At 40.1% G+C, this 25,339-nt stretch overlaps 1 protein-coding gene and 1 non-coding gene across 5 annotated transcripts in view; one reads left to right on the top strand and one right to left on the bottom strand.

The window, feature by feature from the left end:
* kuz (zinc-dependent metalloprotease kuz) overlaps positions 1-25,339 on the bottom strand; it is a 299,784-nt gene that overhangs the window by 35,011 nt on the left and 239,434 nt on the right. For all 4 annotated transcript variants that reach the window (XM_065223435.1, XM_065223447.1, XM_065223441.1 and 1 more), the window contains exons 4-5: positions 14,999-15,192; positions 14,645-14,939 (exon numbers count right to left, since the gene is read on the bottom strand). In XM_065223435.1, coding sequence (XP_065079507.1) covers positions 14,645-14,939; positions 14,999-15,192 — 489 coding nt within the window. The remainder of the gene's footprint in view (positions 1-14,644; positions 14,940-14,998; positions 15,193-25,339) is intronic.
* On the top strand, positions 23,329-23,400 carry TRNAE-CUC (transfer RNA glutamic acid (anticodon CUC)). The gene has a single exon. It is a non-coding gene; the product is annotated as a tRNA-Glu (tRNA).

Genomic DNA, 25,339 nt, shown 5'->3' with positions numbered 1-25,339 from the left:
TCGTAAGTTAAAAATTTGTGCTGCTCTCAGTAAGATACTTGAGAAGACATTGAAATCCGTCCAAGGTTTCAGCCAATACACGGCATTCCCCCCGACGTCCAATTTGTAGTGAAAACTTAACTTTCAAGAAGTTCAAAAGTTCGAAAGTGGTTATCACAATAGGGGGGATCTTTTCCTTCTTGGCATTAAGCCGGGAAAGTTTACTAGAATTTTTCTTGGATGATGGATCATTCTCATCATCCGTGAGCAAATCAAATTGATTACTCAAATTACTTTCATCAGAAGGGGGATCAAGAGTTTGCCCGTTTCTTTTGCGTTTAGGTGCCATGGCGGCAGTAAATTTTTATCCAAATCGACTTCCAAGCAGATTACTATAAGAATCTGAAGGATCGAAGAGGAATTCTCCAAATCGATATCCAAGAAGGATTACCTCGGGTAGGGTCCAAACAAGGATCGAAGAGAAATAACAGTCAATCAAAGGTAGAAAATTTACAGGTATATTGAGCACTGAAAAGTGCTGTTTAAATTTGTTGTAGCTTTAGGTAGTCGTAACACTTCCTTCAGCAAAAAGCAAATAGATCCGTACGGCAAGAGATCACTGGGCAAATGTATGTTGATTTACTCTTCTGGTTCCCATGATCGCGTCCGCACTTTCAATTTCGTTTAACCTTTCCCAATGCTGAATCGAGATCGCTCTTCCTACTATTTACTCGGTCGTGCTAGTTGATGTCCGTATGATTCAATTAGTTCCAATAAAAAAAAAAAAACATGCACTAAGAAGAGCTTTCCTCTTTGAGCACCAATGGAAAAATTGCATTCAAAGCTGCTGGTGTTGGATGGTTTCACGTTTTGGTCTCGATTGAAAGTGGCAACCATTCACCGGCCGTCGTCGTGCTTGGTCGTACATTTGCACGAAATCTAGGTCGACAACTGGATGAAGATTTATGCACACCACAACAGTCAGTGGGGCAGTGCACTTTTCAATTTACCATGCCCAACAGCGACAATATTGGCTCATGTGGTAGCGTCTTCTTCTGCGCTACGCGGTCGTTTTGACACAAAATGACAGTTTGAACACGCTCGCACTGCCCTCGACCGCGTAATTCACCACAAATCTCGAAGTCATCAAACCTCTTACATCAACGAACGCCTCCCGCGGTGGCGCCACATACGAAAAGTCGTACCCCACTGTTGGAGCAGTACCTACACAATACGCTCAATAGCACTAATAATAATAACTCGGGACCACGACTTTGCAACCACTCTAACTGCAGCTATTTGTTGCGATTCGTTATGGCTACTCTCGTTTTGCTTATGATCTTTTTTTCTTCTTACTGCGGCTTTCAAAATTATGCAATTTTTTATGCTTTGGCCTGACTTAAACAACCCCGAGAGCGGTACTTCGTACTATACCCGTTCATTCATTAACTCCATATAGAAAGAGAGACCTTTTGCAGCAGCCCGCTTACCACGCAGAGCTAGACACGGCTATTCACGGAAGAAATTCCGCCTGCAATCATAAATTGACCGGTAATTGTATAAACGGTATAATGTAACCTAACTGGCAAAGAAGGTTTGGCTTACGATGAAAGGCGAACAGTGTCTGTACAAATCGGTACGAGGGCATCATGTTGGGATGCATTGAAATGGGTAGGTCAAATTTGAGTTATCGAAAAGTCTGATGATGATGCAATGCTCGCTAAGGTGGAAGCGGCATCACTCTAAAAAAAATTCTCCACTCTTAATCCTTGCACAGACATTTGTAAAATTTCAAAGAGCAAAATATAGATATTTTCAATCCTCTTGTTTAATCATATAAACCCAATTCAAATCGGATCGTTCACTCTCAACCAACCGATCAGTCCCGTTAAGTGACATGATTCATACCCATGTGACCAACGTTTGTTGAAGTCAAGACCAAGAGCAAAAGAGCAACATTATAATACATTAGACAAACAACCTGGAAATGAAAGAACTGATTCACCATCCGGTTTTCGCACCGACGTTCCAACAAACGTCTCGATTGTCCAAGCTGATTCGACGCGGTTTCCGTGTCTTGCTTTGTCCCGCGCTTTCGAGCCAATGATTTGCGCATTAGAGACAGGTAACGAGAGTTAGGAAAACAGGTCACGTCTCCCCCGAAACTGAACAACATGGATGAGCCTCGTTGAAGATGTCTAAAAAGATTAATAAGAATCGTATTTGATAGATCGAATCCAAAAGCACATGTTAAAGAGTCGAAAAGACATCCTCATAGGTGAGATAATAGGAAGCTTCATGCTCGTTCCATCTTTATTCATGGTAAAGAAAGTGAATAGTTGAATTGTAAAGCAACCTTCGACGTAACGAAAATAGTCGGAAAACAGCGCATTAATTCGAGCCACTTTCCCTTTCATATCAACCCAAAAGACCGAGACGACCGACGACTCCCTGCTGCCATGTTATCAAAAGCCAGTCGATGTGAAATAACAACACATGGCTGAGTTTGATGGAAACTGTAGTTCATCTACTGAAACCCTTGGATTACGAACTAATAAAAAAAAACCATTGGTCATATCTTCACGCCTCTAGCTTCGACATGCACACAAACACATACAGAGATAGACTTCAATTTGGTTTTCGTTCCACTGTAGTTGGTAAAATTACAGACCCGCCAACTGACAACGAAACCGACCGGCGCGGCGCATTTTCCTGTAGAAACTGAAAGCAAAAGCGATTTAAGACAATTATTATCGATTCCTTCCTCAACAACACTCGGCCATTCAGAAGCACTCACAAAAAGCTAGTTAAAAACGAAATAACAATGAACCGGTCCAGTGCAGTGCAGTCAGTGGTCGATGCCTTATCTCAAGTTAGGTACATATCCAAAATAACAACTAACTTAAGTACGATGAATCATGGACACTTGTATTGGCCAATCATACTTGTCTGAATTGACTCTTTCGGACAATCTGTAGCCACTTCAACGACATAATTATTGTGATCATCTTAGGGAGCTGTTGTTCGAAGAGGGGATTTGCAAGCTTTTATTAGACTGATTTGATGTTTGCTCAAGGTTATGGGCAACATGGAAATTAAATCGATAAAAATCGCACAATCAAACATTCTTGCTGTTTGCTTCACCTGTAGATCAAAATTTGCTTGGACTATGTGTTGGACATAGTGGTTAAGATGAACAAGGTTTTGAAATTACTTGTATGGCGGTTAACTCCAACTCGGATTTACTTTTAATAGGGGCCCTGATTGGAGGATCGGACAAATTATTGCTAAGGATCGTCTTGATTAATATCGATGTCCAAAACAAAACATCCCGACACCATTGGGTACACGACGTTAGACATACGGACGTTAAGCATAATCTACCCGATGAATTCCAGAAGGATGATAATGGGGACCGTCTACTGATTGCTGACATCGGTGACAATAACACTGTGCAACAAATCGGAACTTTATTTTTTTTTTCTTTATTTTTGTGCCGTAGGCTAGTTCATCACATTTGATAGAAGAAGGTCAGGCTTAGGGCCTGTCTCTAAGGAAACGTTTCAGTCTAACATTAACGTAACGTAAAACTGGCTCTGAGACAACATTTAAAAAAACTTAATGTAAAATGGGAGTTACATTGGGACTGTGGTGAGGAATGGATGCGCGAACAAGGTAGAGCTCCACCGTAAGAGACAGTGCCCCAGTCCGGCAGAGATACCCCGACGGCAAGTAGCTCCCTGATGTTCTCTGGGAGTCGGTGTTGTTCGCGTAGCCTCTGACACTCTGGGCAGACACACAGCACGTGTTCCACCGAGGCAGGGATGCTGCAGATTGGACAAACCTTGTGGAAGGGTGTCCCACCAAAATTGTGGGAAATCCTCGCATGGCCGGTCCGAAGTCTTGAAATGGTCTACGCCAGGGTCGTACGGTTTCTTTGATCTTTCTCAGGAAAGTGGTCCGCGACTGAAACCATTCCTCCTGCCAGGCTTCCATGATAATATTCGCGATCCAACGCTTGACGTCTAGGAGTGGTACGTTCCTGGTGAAGCGGGGACCAGATTTACCGGATCCCGCCAGCCTGTCCGCAGCCTCATTTCCAGGAACACCGAAGTGCCCGGGAATCCACGTAAAAACGGTTGAGGGTGGGGCATATCGTGTAATGGCTTGTATACAGGGGTGGCTCGGAGCTTCGGCTTCCAGCGCCTGGATGACGCTGTGGGAGTCCGTTATCACAAGGATCGGTTGATCTGCAGGAGTGATGGCTGCATCAAGAATAGCAGCGGCTTCTGCGGAAAAAAACGGAACACTCCTCCGGTAGACTTTGACTTGTTGCGGAGTTTGGTCCTGCCACTCCGAGTCCCACTCCAGCCCGTGATCGCGATCCGTCCGTAAAGCGATGAACGTGCCCCGGATAGACCGACCCAAGAAGTTCTGCAACAGAACGCCTCAATGCTACAGAGTTATCTCCGGCTTGGAATCCTCTCTTAATCCGCTTATCTATTTTGATAACTTTAGATCGCAAACTTTTCTCTCCATGCCAGTGGACCCTGGCCACCGAGGGGAGGTCGAGGTTAGCTGCAGTGCGGAGGCTCTGTTCCCCTCGTTGAGGAGAAAGACCCTATCATTCCCGGATGTCTTAGCAGCGAGGGCAGCGGCTTTCGTAGCAGTAGCTGCAGCAGATCGATAGCGGAAAGGGAGGACTCCGATTGCCGAACAAGCAGCGTCTGCAGGCGTGGAAGGTAGAAGGCCGGATACGATGCGTACGTAGGTATTGTATACCGGAGCGAGGATGCGGTTCAGCTTCTCGGTGGCTAAGCAGGTAATTTCAATGCCGTAGAAAAGTCGACTGTCGATAACAGCCCGGGTGACACGAAGGCGGATCTTGCGGTTACTGGAGCGGTGCGGGCGGGAGATTGTCCTGACGATGTTGATGCGGCTACGACAGTCTTCTTTCACCGTTCTGAAGTGCTGGTCAAAACTTAGAGTCCGATCCAGAACTACCCCCAGAACAACAAATCGGAACTTTTTTTTCTAGGACTGAGAAAGTTGACCATATTTGACTTTCTTGTGGTCCCCTGAATAAAAGTCCTGAACATACTTATATCCTAACACGTCCTAATTTTTAGGTACCGCCCTCTTTATGAATTTTGGTATGTTGTCCCGATGATGGTCGTATGCTGCCTAACTAAAGCATGTTACGACATTGCCGTCCAAGAATTTTTTGTAGAAAATGACGTGAGGAACATTTTTTTAGAACATTTGGTTGTCTTACCCCTCGTTTGGGTGATATTTTTTTTAAATTTGGTACCCCCCTTAAAATCTATAATTCATGTAAATTCACTGTAAAAAACCATAATATGTGCTTTTATGTTGAGATTTCCATAAATTTATTATTATAATAACCCAAAAACGAAAACACTTTAAATGCAATGATTTTAATCATATTTTATTGTTATTTTATTTAATTTAAAAATATTATTGGTCTTGCCTGATTATAAGAATAACACAACTTTCTAGAACTGAGAAAATTTACCATATTTGACTTTCTTGTTGTCCTCTGAGTAAAATCCTAGAACATAATTATATCCTAACACGTCCTAATTTTTTGGTACCGCCCTCTTTATGAATTTTGGTATGTTGTCCCGATGATGGTCGCCTGCTGCCTAACTAAAGCATGTTACGATATTGCTGTTCGAGAGTGTTTTGTAGGAAACGATTAAAGGAACATTTTTCTAGAATATTTGAAAACGATATCTTGCCGTCTCACCCCTCGTTTGGGTGATTTCTCAAATTAGGCACTCCCTCCTCAAAAATTTAAAATCCATATAAACTCACAGTACAACCATTACACATTAGGGTGTCCCAAAATTGCACTATGTCTGGAAATCTGGGGGCTCAACCTCCAAATGATAACTCAGGGTGTTGTGGCTACCGAAGCTGCTTGCATATCAATGGTACACTGCTTGAGAAGCTTTTCGGAAACTCAACCGGAACTTTGTTTGTCACCTGCTGGCTCCAGAATTCTGCACGGACAGTATCGTTTCGTAGCTCTTCATCGATGTGGTTCGCTTATGTTGAAGAAGTAACTCAACCGCATCCTACACATCTTCAAAGCTGGCAATAGCTCTGATTTTTCTTCTTGAAGGCCTTACTTTGGCGTTGCCATGTCACAACGAGCTTGGCAACCCTCCTAACAACGTTTCGCTTGAGCTGGTGCGAAAGTCCGGCTTGATTCCAAATCTCCACAGCTTCGGTAGTCACTACTTGAATGCTTTGTCCGATTGAAAGTTGTTGGGTTTCATGCTTGAATCGAAAGTACCTGATGATGTCCAATTCCGACGACAAACAGTTTCTGGGCAAATGCTTCCTCGCAATACCGGTGATGAGATCCGAGTTGAGCTTGGTTTTTGGTGACATGATTTTCTTTTTTGGTTCTGCTTGCTACGGCAATCAAATGGAAATTAATAAATTTTGTGATCCCTCTCCGCTCATATATCCTCCTATTGAATTCTAGAAACTTCGAAACAAATGTTATCAAGTGATTTGCAACAAAGTAGGTGATTTGTATTTATCGATTTCAATGGTAGTTTGATTTGCTGGTGGGGACATACTGCAAGTATTGAAATTCTGAACTTTTCTCTCCACAGTAAATCACGAATAACTTTGTAACGGTTAAAAATGAGGTTAAAGTGTCTTCGGCAAAGTTTTTGTTTATAAAATTGTCCATATTTCTGTTGCATTTAATTGATAATAGCGCTATGTTTGATACCCACTTTTGATGATTGAATGCAATGATGTACAACTAAAAACATTTTAGAGAATTTGAAAAATTGTAACTAACAAATTTTACACAGAACATGCCGTAGCAATTTTTTCTCTAATAGTTTTGACCCTTGAGAATCTGCGAAAAATATAAAAGGGTGAGATTTAATTGAAATTTAAAGAACTAAAAATATTTATTGGATAATAGCTATGAAAAATGGACTTTTTTCAAAAATCTCGTCGGGGCAACCTCTAAACAACATTTCCCAGAGTTGCCGCCATACCAAAGTTTGTTTGTAACACCCTGAGCTATCATTTGGAGTGTGAACCCCCTGATTTCCAGACATAGTGCAATTTTGGGAAACCCTATTACACATACTATTATTCCTCATTTTGGTGATTTTTCTTATAAATTACTCACTCAAACATCTAAAGTTATGGGAAATGCTCAATAAACATATATAGGGGAAATGCAGGTAATGTCGGCCTAAGTGCCCCTAATTTGGGCCCATACATAAATTCAGCAATCGACTAAATTTTCAATAGCAACCAAAAATATCCATTAGTACCGTCCCAATGACGCGTTCATCTAGATAAAATTGATAAATAGCAGATTTTTAGCGATGGGCCCAATCTTAGATCCAAAGGCCAACATTAGAGCCATTTCTTCTATATATATAGTTTATTAGGATGCGCTCAGATTTCTGGTTATTGGCAATTTCTTTATCTTTCAGAAATGAAAAGATAAGTGGCCTTTCATGCTTTTTTGTTTTTATTACGAGATAAACCAAAATAGCAACTATTAATTACTCGGCTTCAAATAAATTCCAGCATAATTCTGCCAACAGAGATACCAAGCTTCAAATGGTGCAGCAATCTGATGGAATCTTTCGCCATGTTCGGTTCGGTTTCGGTGCTCAATTGTGCTCAAGATGGCAATGCAGGCAATGGATTTTTAGGGACATGTGCACATTTATATCGTTGAACGCGATTACCATACTCTCAATAATTGATCGGAATCTTGGAGACCGATTTATTCCAAGACAATTATGAATCACTTCTTAAACGCATCTCCAGGCAACTTGTTCCTTTGGCGGAGTATTGTTTTCGAAGACTGTACTCTTCTCTAGCTTCCTGATATCCGGGCCATTAAGTATTCCTGCCAAACGAATAAAATTAAGATTATTCTAGCATATAGTTATTTACTTGTTACCTTCTTTAAGTTTAGCTGGACTTAATTTCGGGAACACGTCACGCAAACATAGAAACGCTGGCATTTCCTTGTCCAATGACTTAATAAAGTTTTTAACTATCCCTAGCTTGATATGAAGGGGAGGAAGCAATATCTTTGGGAAAGAGTGGTAATGAGGCTTGTCCGGAAATTAAATTGTATTGTAGGTGCTTTGGAACAGGAATAGCTTCCAAATTCGGCATTGGAATTGGAGCTGATGATACTTCTTTATAGGTGATATTATCTCTCGAACGTTTGTTGTGGCCCAACACTTTATGTGCGCATACATAACAGTTCTCTGCATTGTGGATGTCCGGGTCGCTCCATATCATCGGAACTCCAAATGATAAATGCACAGCTCTCCCGCATTCCCAGGGAATCAGGGAATCGTGCCTACTTGAGACTGTGGAGAACGCTCTGGTCGAATAAAATTTGTCGCCGCACGAAGTTGACTATCTACAAGACACTGATTAGACCGGTGGTCCTCTACGGCCACGAGACATGGTATATGTTCGTGTTTTCGAACGGAAGGTGTTGCGTACCATCTACGGTGGAGTGCAGATGGATGACGAAACGTGGAGGAGGCGAATGAATCACGAATTGCACCAGCTTCTGGGAGAACCATCCATCGTCCACATTGTGAAAATTGGGCGACTACGGTGGGCTGGGCACGTCGTAAGAATGCCACACGACGACCCAGTGGAAATGGTTCTCGAAAGCGACCCAACAGGAACAAGAAGAAGAGGCGCGCAGCGGGCAAGTTGGATCGACCAAGTAGAAGGCGACCTGCGGACTCTTCGCAGACTACGAGGGTGGAGAAGCGTGGCCATGGATCGAGTAGAGTGGAGACGACTTCTTCGGACAGCAGAGGACAACAAAGCCTTAGCCCAGGGCTGGTAGTGCCGATGCGATATAATAGTAGTGACTTTAGTGACTAAAATTACGGAAATAGTGACCAAATAGTGACTTGTAAATACAAATAAGTATATGTATGGTATATTATATGGTAATTTAGAAATTCAAAAACGGTATGAGATTGAAATAAACTTTTTTTGTCATGGATCTTAAAATCAAATTTCATAAATTCCTCTACCCAAGTAACATTGCAAGTTTCATAAAGGTTTTAAAGCGTTCTACAAGTCCAATTCATGGTCTAAAGAACCCTCATAAAACCAAAATTGTTACTTGGGTAATTTAATCGAATCTCACAACGAAATCTTCTGCAGTATTTGAAGTGATTTTAATAATTTACTTTTGCTTACGTTATACATGATGACTAGCAAATAGTAATTCCCATTTTTGTATGATCTTGAATTTGATTCTGCGTCCGAAATCTTTAAATATTTGATATATCTAGGTAGATAACTTTGATAATTCCCTATGAACTTTTCACAGAATTTCTTCAGAATTATCTCAAGAACTATTTTAGAATAGTTCTCATTCTTTTAAACTTAGAGGCAAATAAGCTTTTACAAAAATAATATGGCATTCTTGAATTTTTTTGTATCAATCAACAAAATTCTTGGAAATAGATTATTTTCGTAGTTGGAAATGCTTTACATCAAATATCAGAATTAAAGTGGACATTTTATACGATAGATGAGGAGATGAAACTAAAGAGTTGATAGTTCCGTTATAGTATGGCAGTGTGATATTTGTATATAGAAAGTAGAAAGCCAACAAAGGACAATTTTGAGGAAGGTACGAATATTGTAGAGCATCTCTTTTACCTAGCTCATCCGTTAATGGGGGATGGTGAGGAGTGTTTCCCCCTGCCACCACTGACAAAAGGGATGATCGATCGCCGATTTACTCATGTACCTTTGATGTGCGGAAACAATTCTATCGATTGTTTCACACTCAAGTCGTAATATTACGATATCTGACGTAAACAACTACCCAATTCGTACCTTCCTCAAAATTGTCCTTTGCTAGCTTTTTACTTTGTATATACAATTTTCACAGTGCCGTACTATAACGGAACTATCAACTCTATAATTGAATCTCCTCAGCTATCGTATAAAATCTCCACTTTAAGTCTGATATTTGACGTTGAGCATATCCGACTTTGTAAAACGTTAAATTCACGCATGAAGTAATAACACGTGATTAGTTAAAGTAGATTATTTTCGATTTTTTATTGATTCTTCTAGGAACTCCCTGAAGGCTCCTTCCATAAATCCATCCTTAGAATTTCCATGCAATTAACCTCAGAAATTTCATAAATTTCTGCTTAGAATAAATAATCTTGGACTCCTCCCCTGCATTCAATTGGAAATTCAATTCGTATTCTCCTTAGAATCCCCATAGTATTTCCTCAGAATTATCAAAACAAAAATCCATCACAAACTTTGCAACTCCTCTCAGAATTCCTTTGAGATTGAACCCTCAAACTTCGATTCCATTGGAATTCTTCTCGGAATTTATTTCGAAATGTTTAGAATTCTCTTGGAAGTATCATCAGAAATCACCCCAAAATTATTTTAGAACTATCCGCAGAAACCATCTTTGGAGTTAACGGGATTTTCATGTAATTTTCATTAGATCCCCCTTAAGCAAACATTTCAGAACTAATTTTGAATTTTTATTAGAAGTGCACCTAGAATCCTCGTCCAATCATCATAGAATTCTTCTCATAACTCTTGTTAAAATGCACTCTCAATTATATTAGAATTATTTCCAAAATTGTTTCAGCGCTGAATTTTGCGTCTCTAATAATTTAAACAATAATCAAAAGTGACACTCGTACATGAGACTTCCGTAGTCTGTACTTTGGTATTCTTCGCTGATATATCTTGGTGTCATCCCCAGAATTCTTTAAAATTCTCTTAAAATTTACTTTGGATTTTTTAAAGTTCTTGGTCATCCTTGAAAGACTTTTGAAAATCTATCACAGACAAATACCTTTGTAAAGTCTCCTATTTATTTTCTGGGAAAGGCGGTTTATTTTCTCCGATTTTATAGAAATTGAAGGCATTTCCCAATAGTTTTCCAGGTGTTCTAAAGTTTTGCGGTTCACTGGTCTTCCTGGTAAAATTTTCAATTTTTTAACAGATACCTATGTATATTTTTTTTTTAATCTACTGTAGACTTTCTTAGTGCCAAGTACTCAATTTTAACATTTTGTTGATATTTTTAAATTTCACTGTATTTTAGTTGTGAAAAAGTGACTTTAGTGATTATTTTTAGAGAACTAGTGACTTTAGTGACCATTTGGCGTAAAAAGTGACTTTTTAGTGACTGGCTTCAAAATAGTGACCAAATCACTAAAAAGTGACCTGCTACCAGCCCTGTTAGCCTAATTGGTAATGTAAGGTAGTTTCACCCAGATTTAAAAAAAAATCGTAGAAGAGGAGGAAGATTTTTCTGATGTTTGGAGAAAGTCATAGATGTTCTGAGGTCTTGGGCGAATTGAAAGAGCTCCAAAGAAAAAATGCGTTTTAATTTCCACGTCACAGATTCCTAATTTTTTGATTATAGGTATCTCGAAATAGTCGAAAGCTTTAAGCTTTTCAAAGCCTCGAAAATGTCTCCTCATTCCGGTTATTATTTTTTCACATGACATCTTCTCGAACCACCGAAGGAATGAAAATCTGTTCTGGTTCCAATTTCAGCATCAACTTAAGCATAATCCCAGAAAATATATTTTTCAGTTCTCAGAAATCTGAAAATTTGGTAAATTTTCCAAATTTCTTAAAAAAACAGAAACATTTTCAAGGACTCAAGCCTAAAATAATATATGGAGAAACCATGCTAATGGATCACATTATTCGAGTAGTTTAAAATTACGTTTTCTAACACTCGAACTTTTCCGTGGAAGAATATTTTGATATTCTTCCTTCTAGAACCTCGAGTAAAAATAGGGTCTTATTCAGTGGCGTCACACCCTAACTTCAATATACCTGTGCACCAGTTCTCAAAACGTTCACAAATCTCAAAGTCTTCAAGTAATATTGAAATGGATAAATATCAGTAAAACTAGAAGGTTCTGTGCGTTTTGAAATCTATTTGAACGTAATTATTGCTAGATATCACGATTTTGTTGTTGCACAGGTAAAAAGTAAGGTTACGCGACGCTTAAACTGCTTATATCATATCTAGATAAACATTTCAAATGGTCCTATCTGCTTTGATCGATTCTCTTCCTCAACTTTCTCTTTTGATAACCACGCCTACGCAAATGCATTTGGTGCTATTTTTGCCACACAGTTTGATAGCAGAAGTTCCTATCTTGTGCTTAGAATGTTGAACACAGCAGAGAATGCTTTGAAGTTGAATTATTAATGGAAAATAATGTCGATGAAGAGAATCGTTCAATGCAGACCTTTTGAAATGTTTATGTAGATATGATTGATTAATCAGTTCATCATTTTTTATTGCAACATCTTCAAAATTTGCATTCGTCAGGACTCTGGAACATTTTCCCTAGATTTTATAAAGCTGATATTTTTTAGTCTAAATATAATATAGATCTTGAAATGTCCCAAATCTGTTACTTAACCTCTTCTTGACTGAAAGTATATTTATTAAAGTAACCCAACTTTACCTAACCCGATTTAACTTGGTCTAATCCAAATACTCTTGATCTTCTGAACAACAATTCTTAAAACAGTTACTTTGTAGATAATCAGGATCCAAGAGGGCTTAAAAATGTATATGGACGATTGTCTAGGTGAGAATATGGGGTCTACGTAGTTTATAAACAGACCCCTACCTAGAGCTGCAATCTTCTATCTTCTTTTCTCAGGAACACTAAGGCCGTCTAATGAGAGAATCTCGAGCAAAACTGTCTATTAGCCGGAAAGTTTTGATCTTATGAACATAGTTTTTGAAAATGACAACCTTGTGTATAATTAGCATCTTGGAATACTTCATTAGAGTGATGCCAAATTTGAAATTTTCGCTTCACAATACTTAAACGATTCCAAATCGGATCCTGACTAACCTCTCAAAATTTGAACCCATTTGGTGAGAGACTGAGATGACACAAACCATTTGAAGTTTTTATGGGAATTACTATGGCAAAACCAAGATTTTTGTTCATGTCCACCTTATAATTCACCATATCGATCTGCTTCAAACGCTTTCAACTGTACTTGTAGGAAACTTTCTCAGCTACAACTTAAATGCAAGGATCGAAAGTTATCAATGGTTCAAAGCGCTGATGTCTTATGATCATGCTCAATCAACTGCTCAGCAGGCAACATTGGTGTTTCTGGGGCGTTGAATAGGACACAAAAATTATGGCTACTATGTCACACTGCAAAATACAGTGTTGCCTACAGAGCAGCTGCTTGATCATATCATAAATTTACCAATCTCTTAAATAATTAATAACTTTTTCCTGTCTCGCTTTACATAGAAACGATCTCCAGCAAAGTTGTAGCTGAGAAAATTTTCTATAAAAATGGCTATCGAACTTTGGAAAAAGACTAGAAGGCAATGAACAAAAAGTTGAGATTTCCCATAGTGATTTACATGTAAACTTCAAATGGCTTGTGCGAGGTTTGTTTCTAACCAAATGAGTTGTAACTTTGGGAGGCTAATAAGGACTCGATTTGAAACCATTTAAGCACTGTGGAGCGAAGAAGTCAAATTTTGCATCAGTCTAATACTTCATGCACAGGAAATTAATATCAAGTCCAGCTCCATTTAGTAAAAAAAACTAGTTCAAAGCTGTTTGCTATTCAGAAAATCAAAGGCCACATTATCTCAAGGTATGGCATGCAAAAGTAGTTCAAATTACTATGACAAAATGTGACATCTTTTGATAGAATTTCCAACGAAGAATTCCATTTAATTTAAACCCTTTGTAGTGAACTTCTGGCAACATTTTGTTGTCCAATAATTTTTTGTTAACTTTAAGTGTCCAACTTTGAAATATCACAGAAGATAACATTTCACATAATATTTTAAAAGATAAACAAGTTGTAAGCACTTCGACTTTTTTCTACCGTGTACATTTTTCCTGACAAGGAATTATGTTTTCCTACAGCTTTGTCTCAGTCATCATTTCGATTGGAAGTGACGGTTGCGAATTATTATTTGTTGAAAAATATCGAATATTGAAGTTTTTTGCGAGTTTCGAAATGGCCGAGTGTTAACTCAAATGTGAATGATTGACCATAATAAACAATTATGCGAAGTTTCATGCAAATTGGAGAACGTCGCATCGAATCGATTCATCATTTGGCGTGGAGTTGCTCTATCAGAATAAGAGTTTAAAATTTCAATATAAGGTGAATTTCTAATTTGTTTATTAATGACAATTTTTAATTTAGGGATTTTTAAATGCCAAATAATTTGAAATACTGAGGCAACCATGTTTGTTTTGGAAAAATGTGTACATTATTTTTTGTTGAATATTGTAGGCAACCAAATTTGCAAGCAAAAAGAGCGAGCCGAAACCTAAAAATCTTAACTTAGGATATAAATTTAATTATTCAACGAGTTAAGGGACATCAGAAGGCGAAGAGCCGCTTTTAATGTTCTTAGGAAGTGCAAGTTTAAAAAATCTGACACTTATTAAATGATACTATTGAATAACGATCTTTAGAGTGACAGCTTTAAATTCCACCAACAATTCAAAATTTTCAACCAAAATTTTGGAACTAAATTTTTATATAAAAATAGAAGAAATGCGGCAGTAAAATTAATCTATCAACGTACCTTTCCTCCGATGCCGATACGGGTCATTCACGTGCTCCTCCCTGTAGATGACCGAATGGAACGGCTCGTCATGGCCGTCCACACCGTGGTGCAACGGATGCGTATCCGGATTGGAACTGTTTCGGAAGTAGTGTTTCGCCCGTTCCACGTAGTAACTATCCTGGGACGATATCACCTTGCCCTCGAATACGCCATCGATGATGGAACCGAACACGTGACTGTCGGGATCGCCCACCAGTTCACCCTGGTACAGGTGCGAGGTGTCCGCCTCGATTGGACCACTTTCGGTGTGAATCTGCGGGAGAAGATGGGGTTCAATGAATTGCTACCTCTCTGAAATGTAATCATACTCACTTCTAACTTATCGCTAAATGAACTGAGATCTCGTCTTAGCCTAATGTTAAAATCTCTTCCGTGTGCCTTAAACTTAAGATATACATGGTGATCTTTGGTGACCGATCGTTTCGCCCTACTGTGACTAGCATGCAGATGTTTGTGGTCGTAGCTGAGTGTTTCGTAGTGGGATATGTATTCGTTCAGCGGACGTTCTGTAATAGAAAAAGGGGAGAAAATATGGAAAGCTATTAGGAACGATTTATTTGTAAAATGAGTTAAAAGCTTATTCTAGCATTGGAAAATCCTTCAACCCTCTCACGACACTCATCCAGAATGGGACGTGCTGCACCGTGCAATTTTCTATTAACGAGCCGGCCAATCTGCAGCGCGCAAACGAGACTGGTTCGTTACGCTATAGTTAATTCAATTGCCAACTCAAATTAATACCTTGCAAGTTAGCTACTAGGGATCGGGACCCTATACCGTTTAATATAGCCTCGAAACTCTAATTTCCGGTCGTGTGAGTTGAGACTGATTCCCTCCGCAGTTGAGGAACGATCCTGTCGATGCTGGTTCCGAGTAAATTATACATCGTTGAAACGCGAAATCCTGCTTGCATTTGATTCGACTGTGACGCTCGACCCATGTCCAGAACACTCCTTTCAACCTCCTCACACATGTTTCAGCGTTTAGAAAATTGCAAATCCCACACACCCGACGACTATGTAGGTATTTAGTTTCGTACAACGGAGTGAACTTTTTGTTCCTGTTAGCGGACGTCGGTCAGCGATCTGGGGTCCACACGTCGCATTTTGAGTGACAACGCAAGTACGATGGTACACGTGGAAAAGCAATTAGAATAAATTAGTTATATACCGCGCTCTGATGTGTGTTCATCGTCTGGACCCCTCCGGCGGGGGGTGGGTTGAGATTTCATTGCTTGCTTTCTAGATGTGACGAGGGACAAATTGTTGTCGCTTGGAGTGGGAAGGTTCTGGTTGGGTCCGTCGGTGTTTGTGTGGTGGTGCGAAAGGTTGATTCGGGGAAATAATGATTGGAGCGCACCAGGCCTGCGGTTGGCAGTCGATGAAGGTTCAGTTTGGGTTGGTCGGTACGATTCAATCAGTGCTGATTGGGTTTTGTAAACTTGCGTATTACTGGTGAATGGGAATGAGACTTGATTCTTCAAGTCTACTTCATGATAAAACCAAAAAACAAACTTGGAATAGTGTCCGCAATCTTGATGTACTAATCTTAGATTTAGTTAACTTTGTACTGTTGCCAAATACTCCAATGTTGGATTAAATTAAACCGCAAACTTTCGGATTATGGCCTTAGCTTGAAGGCCTTGCGGTTGCGAGTCACCTGTAGAGACTGTATCCAGTGGTCTAATGAGTCTATTTTTGTAGTTGTATGGGTCATATTCAGATGTCTCGGAAACCAACTCCAAAGATCTATATTGCATAAATCAGAGGTGCCAAATGTTTGTTAATACCAATCTGCTTCAGACATCTTATGAGGAAACTCCAGAGATGGATCAACTCCGGATAAAAGCTATACACTACTTGTGAGAAGTATGGAAAAGTATTGTAACACTCGTATTCAGTGGCGTCGCCTTAACCTCAATCTACCTGTGCACCAACTCTCAAAACATACACAATTATCAAAATATTGCTTCTAATGGATATATTTGGAGTAAACTAGAAGATTAAGAGTATTTTTCAACCGATTCGAGTATGAATATGGCAATAAATTTGGTTTTGAAAGTTAGTGCACAGGTAAAAAGTGAGGTTACGCGACGCCACTGCTCGTATTGCATATTGCATAGCCTCCTCCAAAATTAGACATGACCTTAACATTTGTCTTGTTTGCTGTAAACCGTGCTGATTTTGCTTCGAAAACATTAAATTTGCGTGTTTGGAATGTGTAAAAGTACTGAATTTCTTATGATATGTTTTGAATCACTTCAAGAGAATTCTGAATCACTTCGAAAAGTGTAGAATCCGCTGTAAAAAAGTCATTATTTTCGGAAAGTACTGAATTGCTTCATCATTGTTTTGAATCACTATGGAAAGCGCTGAATCACTTCAGAATTACGCGCAGTGGTCTATAATGGGAGAATCTATGACAAAAGAAAGGACAAATGGTCGACTGGACAAAAAGCCTAGTAGAAAAAAGGTCGAATTATACTTAGAACGACGAAAGGTCGAATGGACAAACGGTCAAATTGCATTTAGAGGGACAAAAGTGCGAAGAGACAAAAAGTCAAATTGAACTAAGAGGGAAAAAAGGACGAATTGAACGTAGCGGGACAAAATATTGTTTAGAAAATGTTCGCTCAAAATTTAAAAGAACTACTCCCAACAAATACTCCCAAATAACTGGTCATGTTTTAAAGAAGGAATATATTTTAGACAAAGGCATTTATTTGTCTCTTACATTACCGTGGCACACACAGTAATTATTTATTATCTTAATTTTCCAAAGAACTGGTCATGATTTAAAGAGGAAAAATATTTGAGAGTTAGCCATCCATTTTATCCTCCAACAATTTGACCAATTTTTCCAGTTAGACCTTTCATCCATTTCGACATTTAATCCATTCGACAATTTGTCCATTCGACCTTTTGTCCTTCGACCTTTTGTCTTACAACCGTTTCGAATGGGACATTAGTAGGAAAGATGTATTTTGTGTTTGAAATTTAAACTTAAGAAAAAAAAGTATCTTCTACAATGTTGTTCCTTATAGTTGGGCCCTCATTTTCGTGCCAATGAATAGTAGGATGGTTCTTATTATCATTGAAATAAAAAAAAAAAAACAATTTAATTTACAGAAATAAATGTGTAAATTCTTCGGGAAAACTATAGCTCAGCTAATTTCAAGCATCTTTATCATGCAAATTAACGCCATATCTAGCGTTAATTACGTGTGCGCTAAATATCTCAGAAATTGGCATGAATATGTCACAGGTGTTGATCCAATTAGCAAAGCTCGCTAAGGAACGGTCCTGGACTAGGGGTTACCATCTACATTAGGGTGGGTCAAGTTTGTATGGCGGATCCCCACTGCTATTGCTGTGCCAAATTTGAACGAATTTGGATATGATCTAGGTTTGCAGGAGAACTTTAAAGTTTGTATGGGAAACTGAACAAAACTATTCATTTGCATGCCGAAAATTAAAAAAAAAAAAAACTTTTACTCAACCTGGGACTTGGATTGAAAAGACTATGTAGAACAACTTTGTGCAAGAACATAAATCTATCTGACTTCTCTGCAAAAAAAAAAATATGTTTGGCCTAGTATTTCACGCATACCTAACCTACAAGCTTATAGGTCATGAGTCATTTAATATCTGGACGCAAAAAACGGATGTAGGGGAAATGCATGTAATGTCGGCCCAAGTGTCCCTAATGTGGGCCCATACATAAATTCAAAAAACGACTAGGTTTTCAATAGCGACTTAAAAATATCCATTGGTACCGTCCCAATGACGCGTTCATCTAGATAAAATTGATAAATAGCAGATTTTTAGCGATGGGCCCAATCTTAGATCCATAGGCCAACATTAGAGCCATTTTTCCTATCTCGGAACCATCTTAATGAAATAAAAATGTTGAGTACTCAAAATGAAGGTCATTTATTTCACTTTAAAGGGAAAATAGCTAAACAAATTATTCCGATTTGGTTTTGATGAAATCTCGAGCATTTCTTCGAATACCACTCATCATATTTTGGACACTCTGTTGCCTAACCTGAGGGGCCGTTTTGTTCCACCATCTCTTCATCTCTGTCGCATCCCGGGTTACCTTTTCACTCTTCTTCAACTTCTGTTTGAAAATTGCCCATTATTTCTCAATTGAGGGCAGTAGGGTGGATTGATGTCCTTTTCGAAGAAATCTACCCCGTTGTCTCGATACCACTGTAGAACTTCTCCGCTGTAGTGGCAACTTGCCAAATCAGGCCAAAACTTTACAGGTCCATTGTGAGCCTTAATGTACGGAAGAATATGTTTTTTCATCCTTCGTATTTTGTAAGAACCTCATTGTACAACTTCCGGGCACTTCTTTTGGCCACTAGATTCTGCTTCAGTGTCCTGTTTGGTTGCTTACTGGCCCGAAAAGATCTAAATCCTTCTCACTGACGAATCCTTCTGACGTTGCTTTGGCTGGCATTTATTTTATTTTACTAGTCTTCGAACTGATCGTACAGACAGATATTGCTATTCACTAATCCTATTTCTAAAAATTGTCTTAGATATATTAAAATCAAAAAGGACAAATACTTCATTAAAATGACGACAACAAACATCAAACGGATGGTTCTGTCCATAAAGAGTGCGGTGCACAGGAAGGCGGAGAAAATCTGCACGCCGGATCGTTCTGGCCGGAATGTTTACATTTATATTGCTCAGCAGTACTGAGCAGTCTACGTTCCTCTTCAGGATGTCCAATATAAAAAGCCGCTGCGACAGGATCCTCCTACTAGCCAAGGTCGGTAGATGCTCGTAGGGTGGTAATCGAACCGGATCATTCCACGGAAGTAAACGAAGTGCAAATCGAAGAAAGTTCCTTTGAATACGCTCGATCCGGTTAATCTGAACGACATGGTATGGCGCCCACACCAGCACTCCATATTCAAGTATGCTGCGTACCAGCGCGCAGTAGAGACTTTTTAAGCAATGAATGTCTTCAAACTGCTGCGTGTTTCGTTTGATGAATCCAAGCACTGCGTACGCCTTGGCGGTCGTTGCAGCTATGCTTTGGGTAAACTTCAGCTTACTGTCAAGTAGCACACCCATATCTTTAACAGTGCTTACTCTGTCGATACTAGTTGTCAACATTCTGTAATCGAAAATGGTCGCCATCCTTGTTCGATAGAAAGAAATTACATTACATTTTCGGGCATTTACATCCATTCCGTTTAGCCTGCACCAGTGTAGTAACGCGTCGATGTCAGCTTGAATGGCACAGCAATCAACTAACGATGAAACTACCCGAAAGAACTTCAAATCATCGGCAAACATTACCTTCGGTGATTTAATCGTTTCGCAAAGATCGTTGACGAATAGCACAAACCCACTTCTGTGCTGTGCCAAATGGCTCCCTTGAGGCACACCAGATGTGATATCGAATGGGTCAGAGTTCGTTCCATCAAGGCGAACGTAGGCACTGCGCTCAATTAGGTAGGAAAATATCCAGCGAGTCAACCAGGCGGGTAGGCCCATTCTGTCTAATTTGTCCACCGCCAAAGAATGCGGATAAAACGAATCGAAGACGAGGCTTTCTAAAATCTTTGGCAAGCAGCTCAAAATTGATATGCCACGGTGGTTCTCTACGTTGTGGATACTACCGGCTTTATGTATGGGAGTAATGGCAGCAGTTTTCCAAGCACTCGGAAAAACGCCTTCCGCCATGGAACGATTAAAAAGAATTGTGGCGGGAACGGAAAGCGAAACGGCACAGTTCTTGATAAACAGTGGTGATAGACGGTCTGGTCCGGCGGCTTTGGATTCGTCTATCTCTTGGAGTTTGCTCAGCACATTTTCCGGAGAAAAGTCGAGAACCGCTACGTTCAAATCATACCGAGGCAAACAGTCCAAGTACACTTCAGACGGAGGTGATCGGTTATTACTTAGAACACACCGAAAGAATGAAGAGAATAAATTTGCCGAATCAAGCGGGGTTTCGGTCGTAAACTCGTTATAAAAAAACATGATGAGGAATTGCATCCGTCTGTTCCTGACTTCTCATGAACAACCAAAACAATTTAGGATCGTTTTTGATGTTTTCTTCCGTGCATTAATCGCATCGTGCATTTATAATCGCAGTTATAATCGCTCTCCAATACACGCAGCTCAGCTTTGTGCTGTTCGTCCCTCGAACGAAAGTAACGTTTCCTGGCCTTGCAAAGACGATTACGTAGATACTGCAGCTCGTGGTTCCGCCAAGGCTGTCTTCTCCCGAAAAAGCGGCGTCTTTGCTTCATCGGTACTACATCCCGAACAATTGAGAACACTCGTTGATAAAATTTGGAAACAGCTTCGTTGATGTTAAGGCACCCATCCCAATGAACGGCCGAAATTAATACGTTAAGCGATGCGAAATCACATTGGTTGAAATCAAAGTTGAAGGGGTCCGATGCATTCATGCTATCGCACTTTCTGGTGGTTTCAAATTTTAACACGAAGGGCTTGTGATGATGATCAGTTTTCAGCAATGGCAACGGTGGTTCCAGTACCTCAACACACTTATCCTCATTGATGAAAGCCGTTCGTCAAATCATTAACTTGATAAAGTCCGCAGTCTACAACGGACTCTATTAGGGCTATCTCTTGCTCAGACGAAGCATTTACCGGCAATAAAGAGTTGATATCTTCATCGTGCATCCAACACAAGTGTGGGAGATTGTAATCACCAACAACCAATGACCGTGATCACGGGCGAGATCGAGTAGATTTTGTACACAAGCAGAATGTTGTTCGTACAGATTCGTGACACTGTTTGGTGGGAGGTAAATCCGAACGATGATTTGCTCTAGTTGTTCACATTCAACAACACTAACACACGTAGCATTGAATTTCTTGGTGATATCATAATCCGACAGCCCTGGGTTTGCCCTAACCGTTCTCAACACCTTCAAATGCAGCTTCCGATCCTTAGTTCCACTACGACGCTTGCTATGATCCTGCCGATCGATAGTATCCCGCTCACGAAAACGTTTGAAAACACTGCAGTGCACTGTACATGGTCGATTTAGCCAATTTCAACGACTTGTGTTCGCGGCTTCCATCAAGTATAACTTCTATTAAACAAAAAGAATCGCGACGAACTGAAAGAGAAAACATTTCAAAACAAACTTCTGTCAAAACATTTTAGATCCGACCGCTAGGAGCACTGCAGTAAAATAAACAGTGCGTCCAGATAGTAAATGACTCAAGCCTTATACGCGGAACATTTAGACAAAGCCACAGTAAAAGGTTATTCACTTTTTTCACTGCAGTCGAATCAATTGCGATCATGGCCAAAATTGTCCTGCATAGTCTTCCCGATCAGAGTTCCAGGTTTTGTGAAAATTGATTATTTTTTGAAATTTTGACACAAATATGAATAGCTTTGTTCCGTTTCCCATACGTTTTCCCAAACAAACTTTAAAGCTCTCCCGCAAATCCAGATCATTACCAAATGCGTTCAAATTTGGCAAACTTGTTAGTGACCACAATACAGATCGTAAGAGCAATGGAAAGCAAGGAGTTGTTAAGTTGACCCACCCTAATCTACATATGTCCTTCACGCTTAAGCTCACGCGTCACCACCAAAAAAGCCACGAATTTTACAAATGGCACATAAGACATTAACACCTAACTCGTAAGCCCTCAGCAATATAGTTAAAAGAATTCGGTAGCTGACTCATAACCCTGTTCACCCCTACCACAAATATTGAAAAAAGGTTGAAACTGCTACCCAAACATTCAACCAAAACGAGTGATACTTTCAGGGAGCGAGAGACTGTCCCTTCATTAAACAGTGGTGCAATGACTAGATATGCTATATGTAGCAAATCTGCTCCGACCCAATACCAACAGCTGCCACCCACCACCCGCAATATGGATGACATAAGCACAGCAACGGGTTCCCATTTGGTGTGCTTAAAAATTGCTGGGAAAATTATGAATGTAATTATCGTGCTCGCTCAGTGTAATAATAAAATTCAGTAACGGGCGACGGACTGAACGTGCAAAAACATATAAATATAATCAGAATGAACTCCGTGACCGGGACTCGGTCCGTCACCTATCTCCCCCCTACCCATTTTCACTCCTCCAAGCTCGAACTAACGAGGACTTCAATGTCTGCTCTGTCAAAGCTGATGGGCTGGGTGTTCTCGGTTCACGGATCGGGTATTGTACCGCGAGTGAATGTCGTTCGTTCGCCTGCTTCTACCTATTCCATGATTTTGCTATTACCCATTTTTTCCACCATGTCCCTTTCATTGTGAACACATGCCCGGAAAGTCATCAACCAGACTCATGGGCCCATTACCTACGTTTTCACTAGCCGTAATTTCGTCACAGACTCACTTTTCTGCTTTGTAGCAAAAAGACAAAAATAAACTTCCTTCATTAGTATCAGCGGCATGGTGCGTCGCGTGTTCGCCGATGTTCCACACGGAGGAGGTAAGTGTGCGCGATAATTGTTGTATTAATTTGATCGAATTATCTCACGTTTTAAAATGATCGCTGATTGACCGCATGAGCGCGCTCATGTTCATGAAAAATTGCAATTATTCCTGCGCGGTTGATTGAGAGAGCATTGTACCGGGTTCAAACTCAACGCAACTAATTTGTAAGTCCCATATTGTCTAGTGGTTAGGATATCCGGCTCTCACCCGGAAGGCCCGGGTTCGATTCCCGGTATGGGAAGATTTTTTTTTCTCGGCGATCATTGTTTACGATGTGAGTGCAACAACCCTAAGTTATGTGCCCTACGCGCGCGCAGAACTGGGACACACATGTGCTTCAATCTGCCTTTTTTCCTTCGGTGTTGTATGGAATGAATGGAAGGAAAGAGACGCACAAGTATGCACAAACAGCTGCAAGGGTAAGCCAAACAAACAATGCACAAATGAGCTATGTGCCTACCAACCACTGACTGACTGGGGGCCAGGTCGTGGGAATGTTTCATAACTGTGACACAGTGTAGGCTCGCCTGTAGACGCAACTGCATCACACATGGGGGTACCGCAATTTATGGCTGGGTCTTGTTTTGTGAATTCTAGGTCGAGGAAATGCAGTTTAACTTTTTACATCATCGCCGGATTCTTATGTTCGCGTTCGTTACGGTTTCAGGTGATTTGGACACACAGTGCCTTTTATGAATAATGATGATGTTTATGACTTGCTGAGAATCAGTTCATTTTTGGCCGAATAGGGTTTTTGATCTTATTTCCGTCCTACTAAGCACTCTCTTTTCTAAACGAGTTTAAACAAAAAATGGAATATTTCTGTCAAAGATGACTTCAAAATTTATTCACCTTTCCATATGTACCGTAAGATTTGATAAAGAGTCACAAATTGTTGCGATATTGTTCAAAATCTAATACTTCTTAATTCTAAATTCATCCTAGGAGTTTCAATTTCGTCCTAACACATTGAAACGCCATTAAATTTTCTTCGTCCTACGGATAAACGTAGAAAAAGTGGATTCGCTAGGAACGCTTCTTTTGTTTTGAGAACAATGAGCGTAAATATTCATGCAAAGCGCTCTAACAGGATTTATGTTGTAGGTAATGAACTAAAGGGTGTCCACGATGAAATTGCCACACTATGAAATTGCTCTAACTTTTTAACCGTTGGGTAGAATTTAATGAAAATTTGAGTGGATTTAGTTCATAGTGCATTATTTACATCCTGCAAGTTTTAAAGTCCTGTGATCAAAACTCGCGGAAATGGAGTCGAAAGAACAGCTCGTGCGTTCTAAAATCTTGCGCATTCATCACGAGAACAAGGATCTCTCGCATCGTTCCATCGCTAAAACGTTGGGAATCGCGAATTCCACGGTGTCGCGAGTGATTAAGCGGTTCGAGGAACGGTTGACCACCGATCGGAAGCCCAGAAGTGAAGGAAAAAGTATTCCGTACAACACCAAAAATCACAACCGCGTAGTTGGGGCCTTCAACCGAAATCCGAACGCCTCTGTTAGGGATGTGGCTAAGAAGCTGCACCTAAGCCGAAGTTTTGTCCAGAAGGCCAAAACTAAGGCTGGGCTTCGAACGTTCAAGGTACAAAAGGCCCCTTATCGCGACGAGAAGCAGAACAAGTCCGCCAAAACCCGTGCCAGGAAGTTGTACCTCAACATGCTGACGAAAGTTGAATGCTGCATCATGGACGACGAAACATATGTGAAGGCCGACTTCAAACAGATCCCCGGCAACCTGTTTTTCACGGCCAAGGATAAGTTCAGCGTTCCGGAGCATGTCCGCACTCAGAAGATGTCCAAATTTGCGAAGAAATTCCTGGTTTGGCAAGCCATCTGCATGTTCGGGAAGCGGAGTGTTGAGGTCCGTGAACTAATCGAATAGATTGTATAATAATAATACTCTTCGTTTCGATTCCAAAAAGGTAATTTATTTACATGAAATCTAGTCATTAATATCTATATACAGAGTATAGTCCGGTAGCGATGGATAATAATATATTTACACAATATCCGAACTCTTCTACGCTCTCCGTATAGGCATATACGGCACGTAGTTCGGCTATACAGTTGAGCAATAAAAGATAGCGCACATTCTATTGTACAGCAGTTTGCAGCAGAATCTTTTGTAGCTCTTTCCTTACCAACTCGCTTAGGGTGTACCAT

This window comes from Ochlerotatus camptorhynchus, unplaced genomic scaffold, assembly GCF_037179485.1.
Source record: "Ochlerotatus camptorhynchus isolate MF236.1 unplaced genomic scaffold, CSIRO-AGI_Acam_v1.1 ptg000017l, whole genome shotgun sequence".
NCBI lineage: Eukaryota > Metazoa > Arthropoda > Insecta > Diptera > Culicidae > Ochlerotatus > Ochlerotatus camptorhynchus.
The sequence above is the reverse complement of the archived record's forward strand: the minus strand, read 5'-3'. Positions and strand labels throughout refer to the sequence as shown.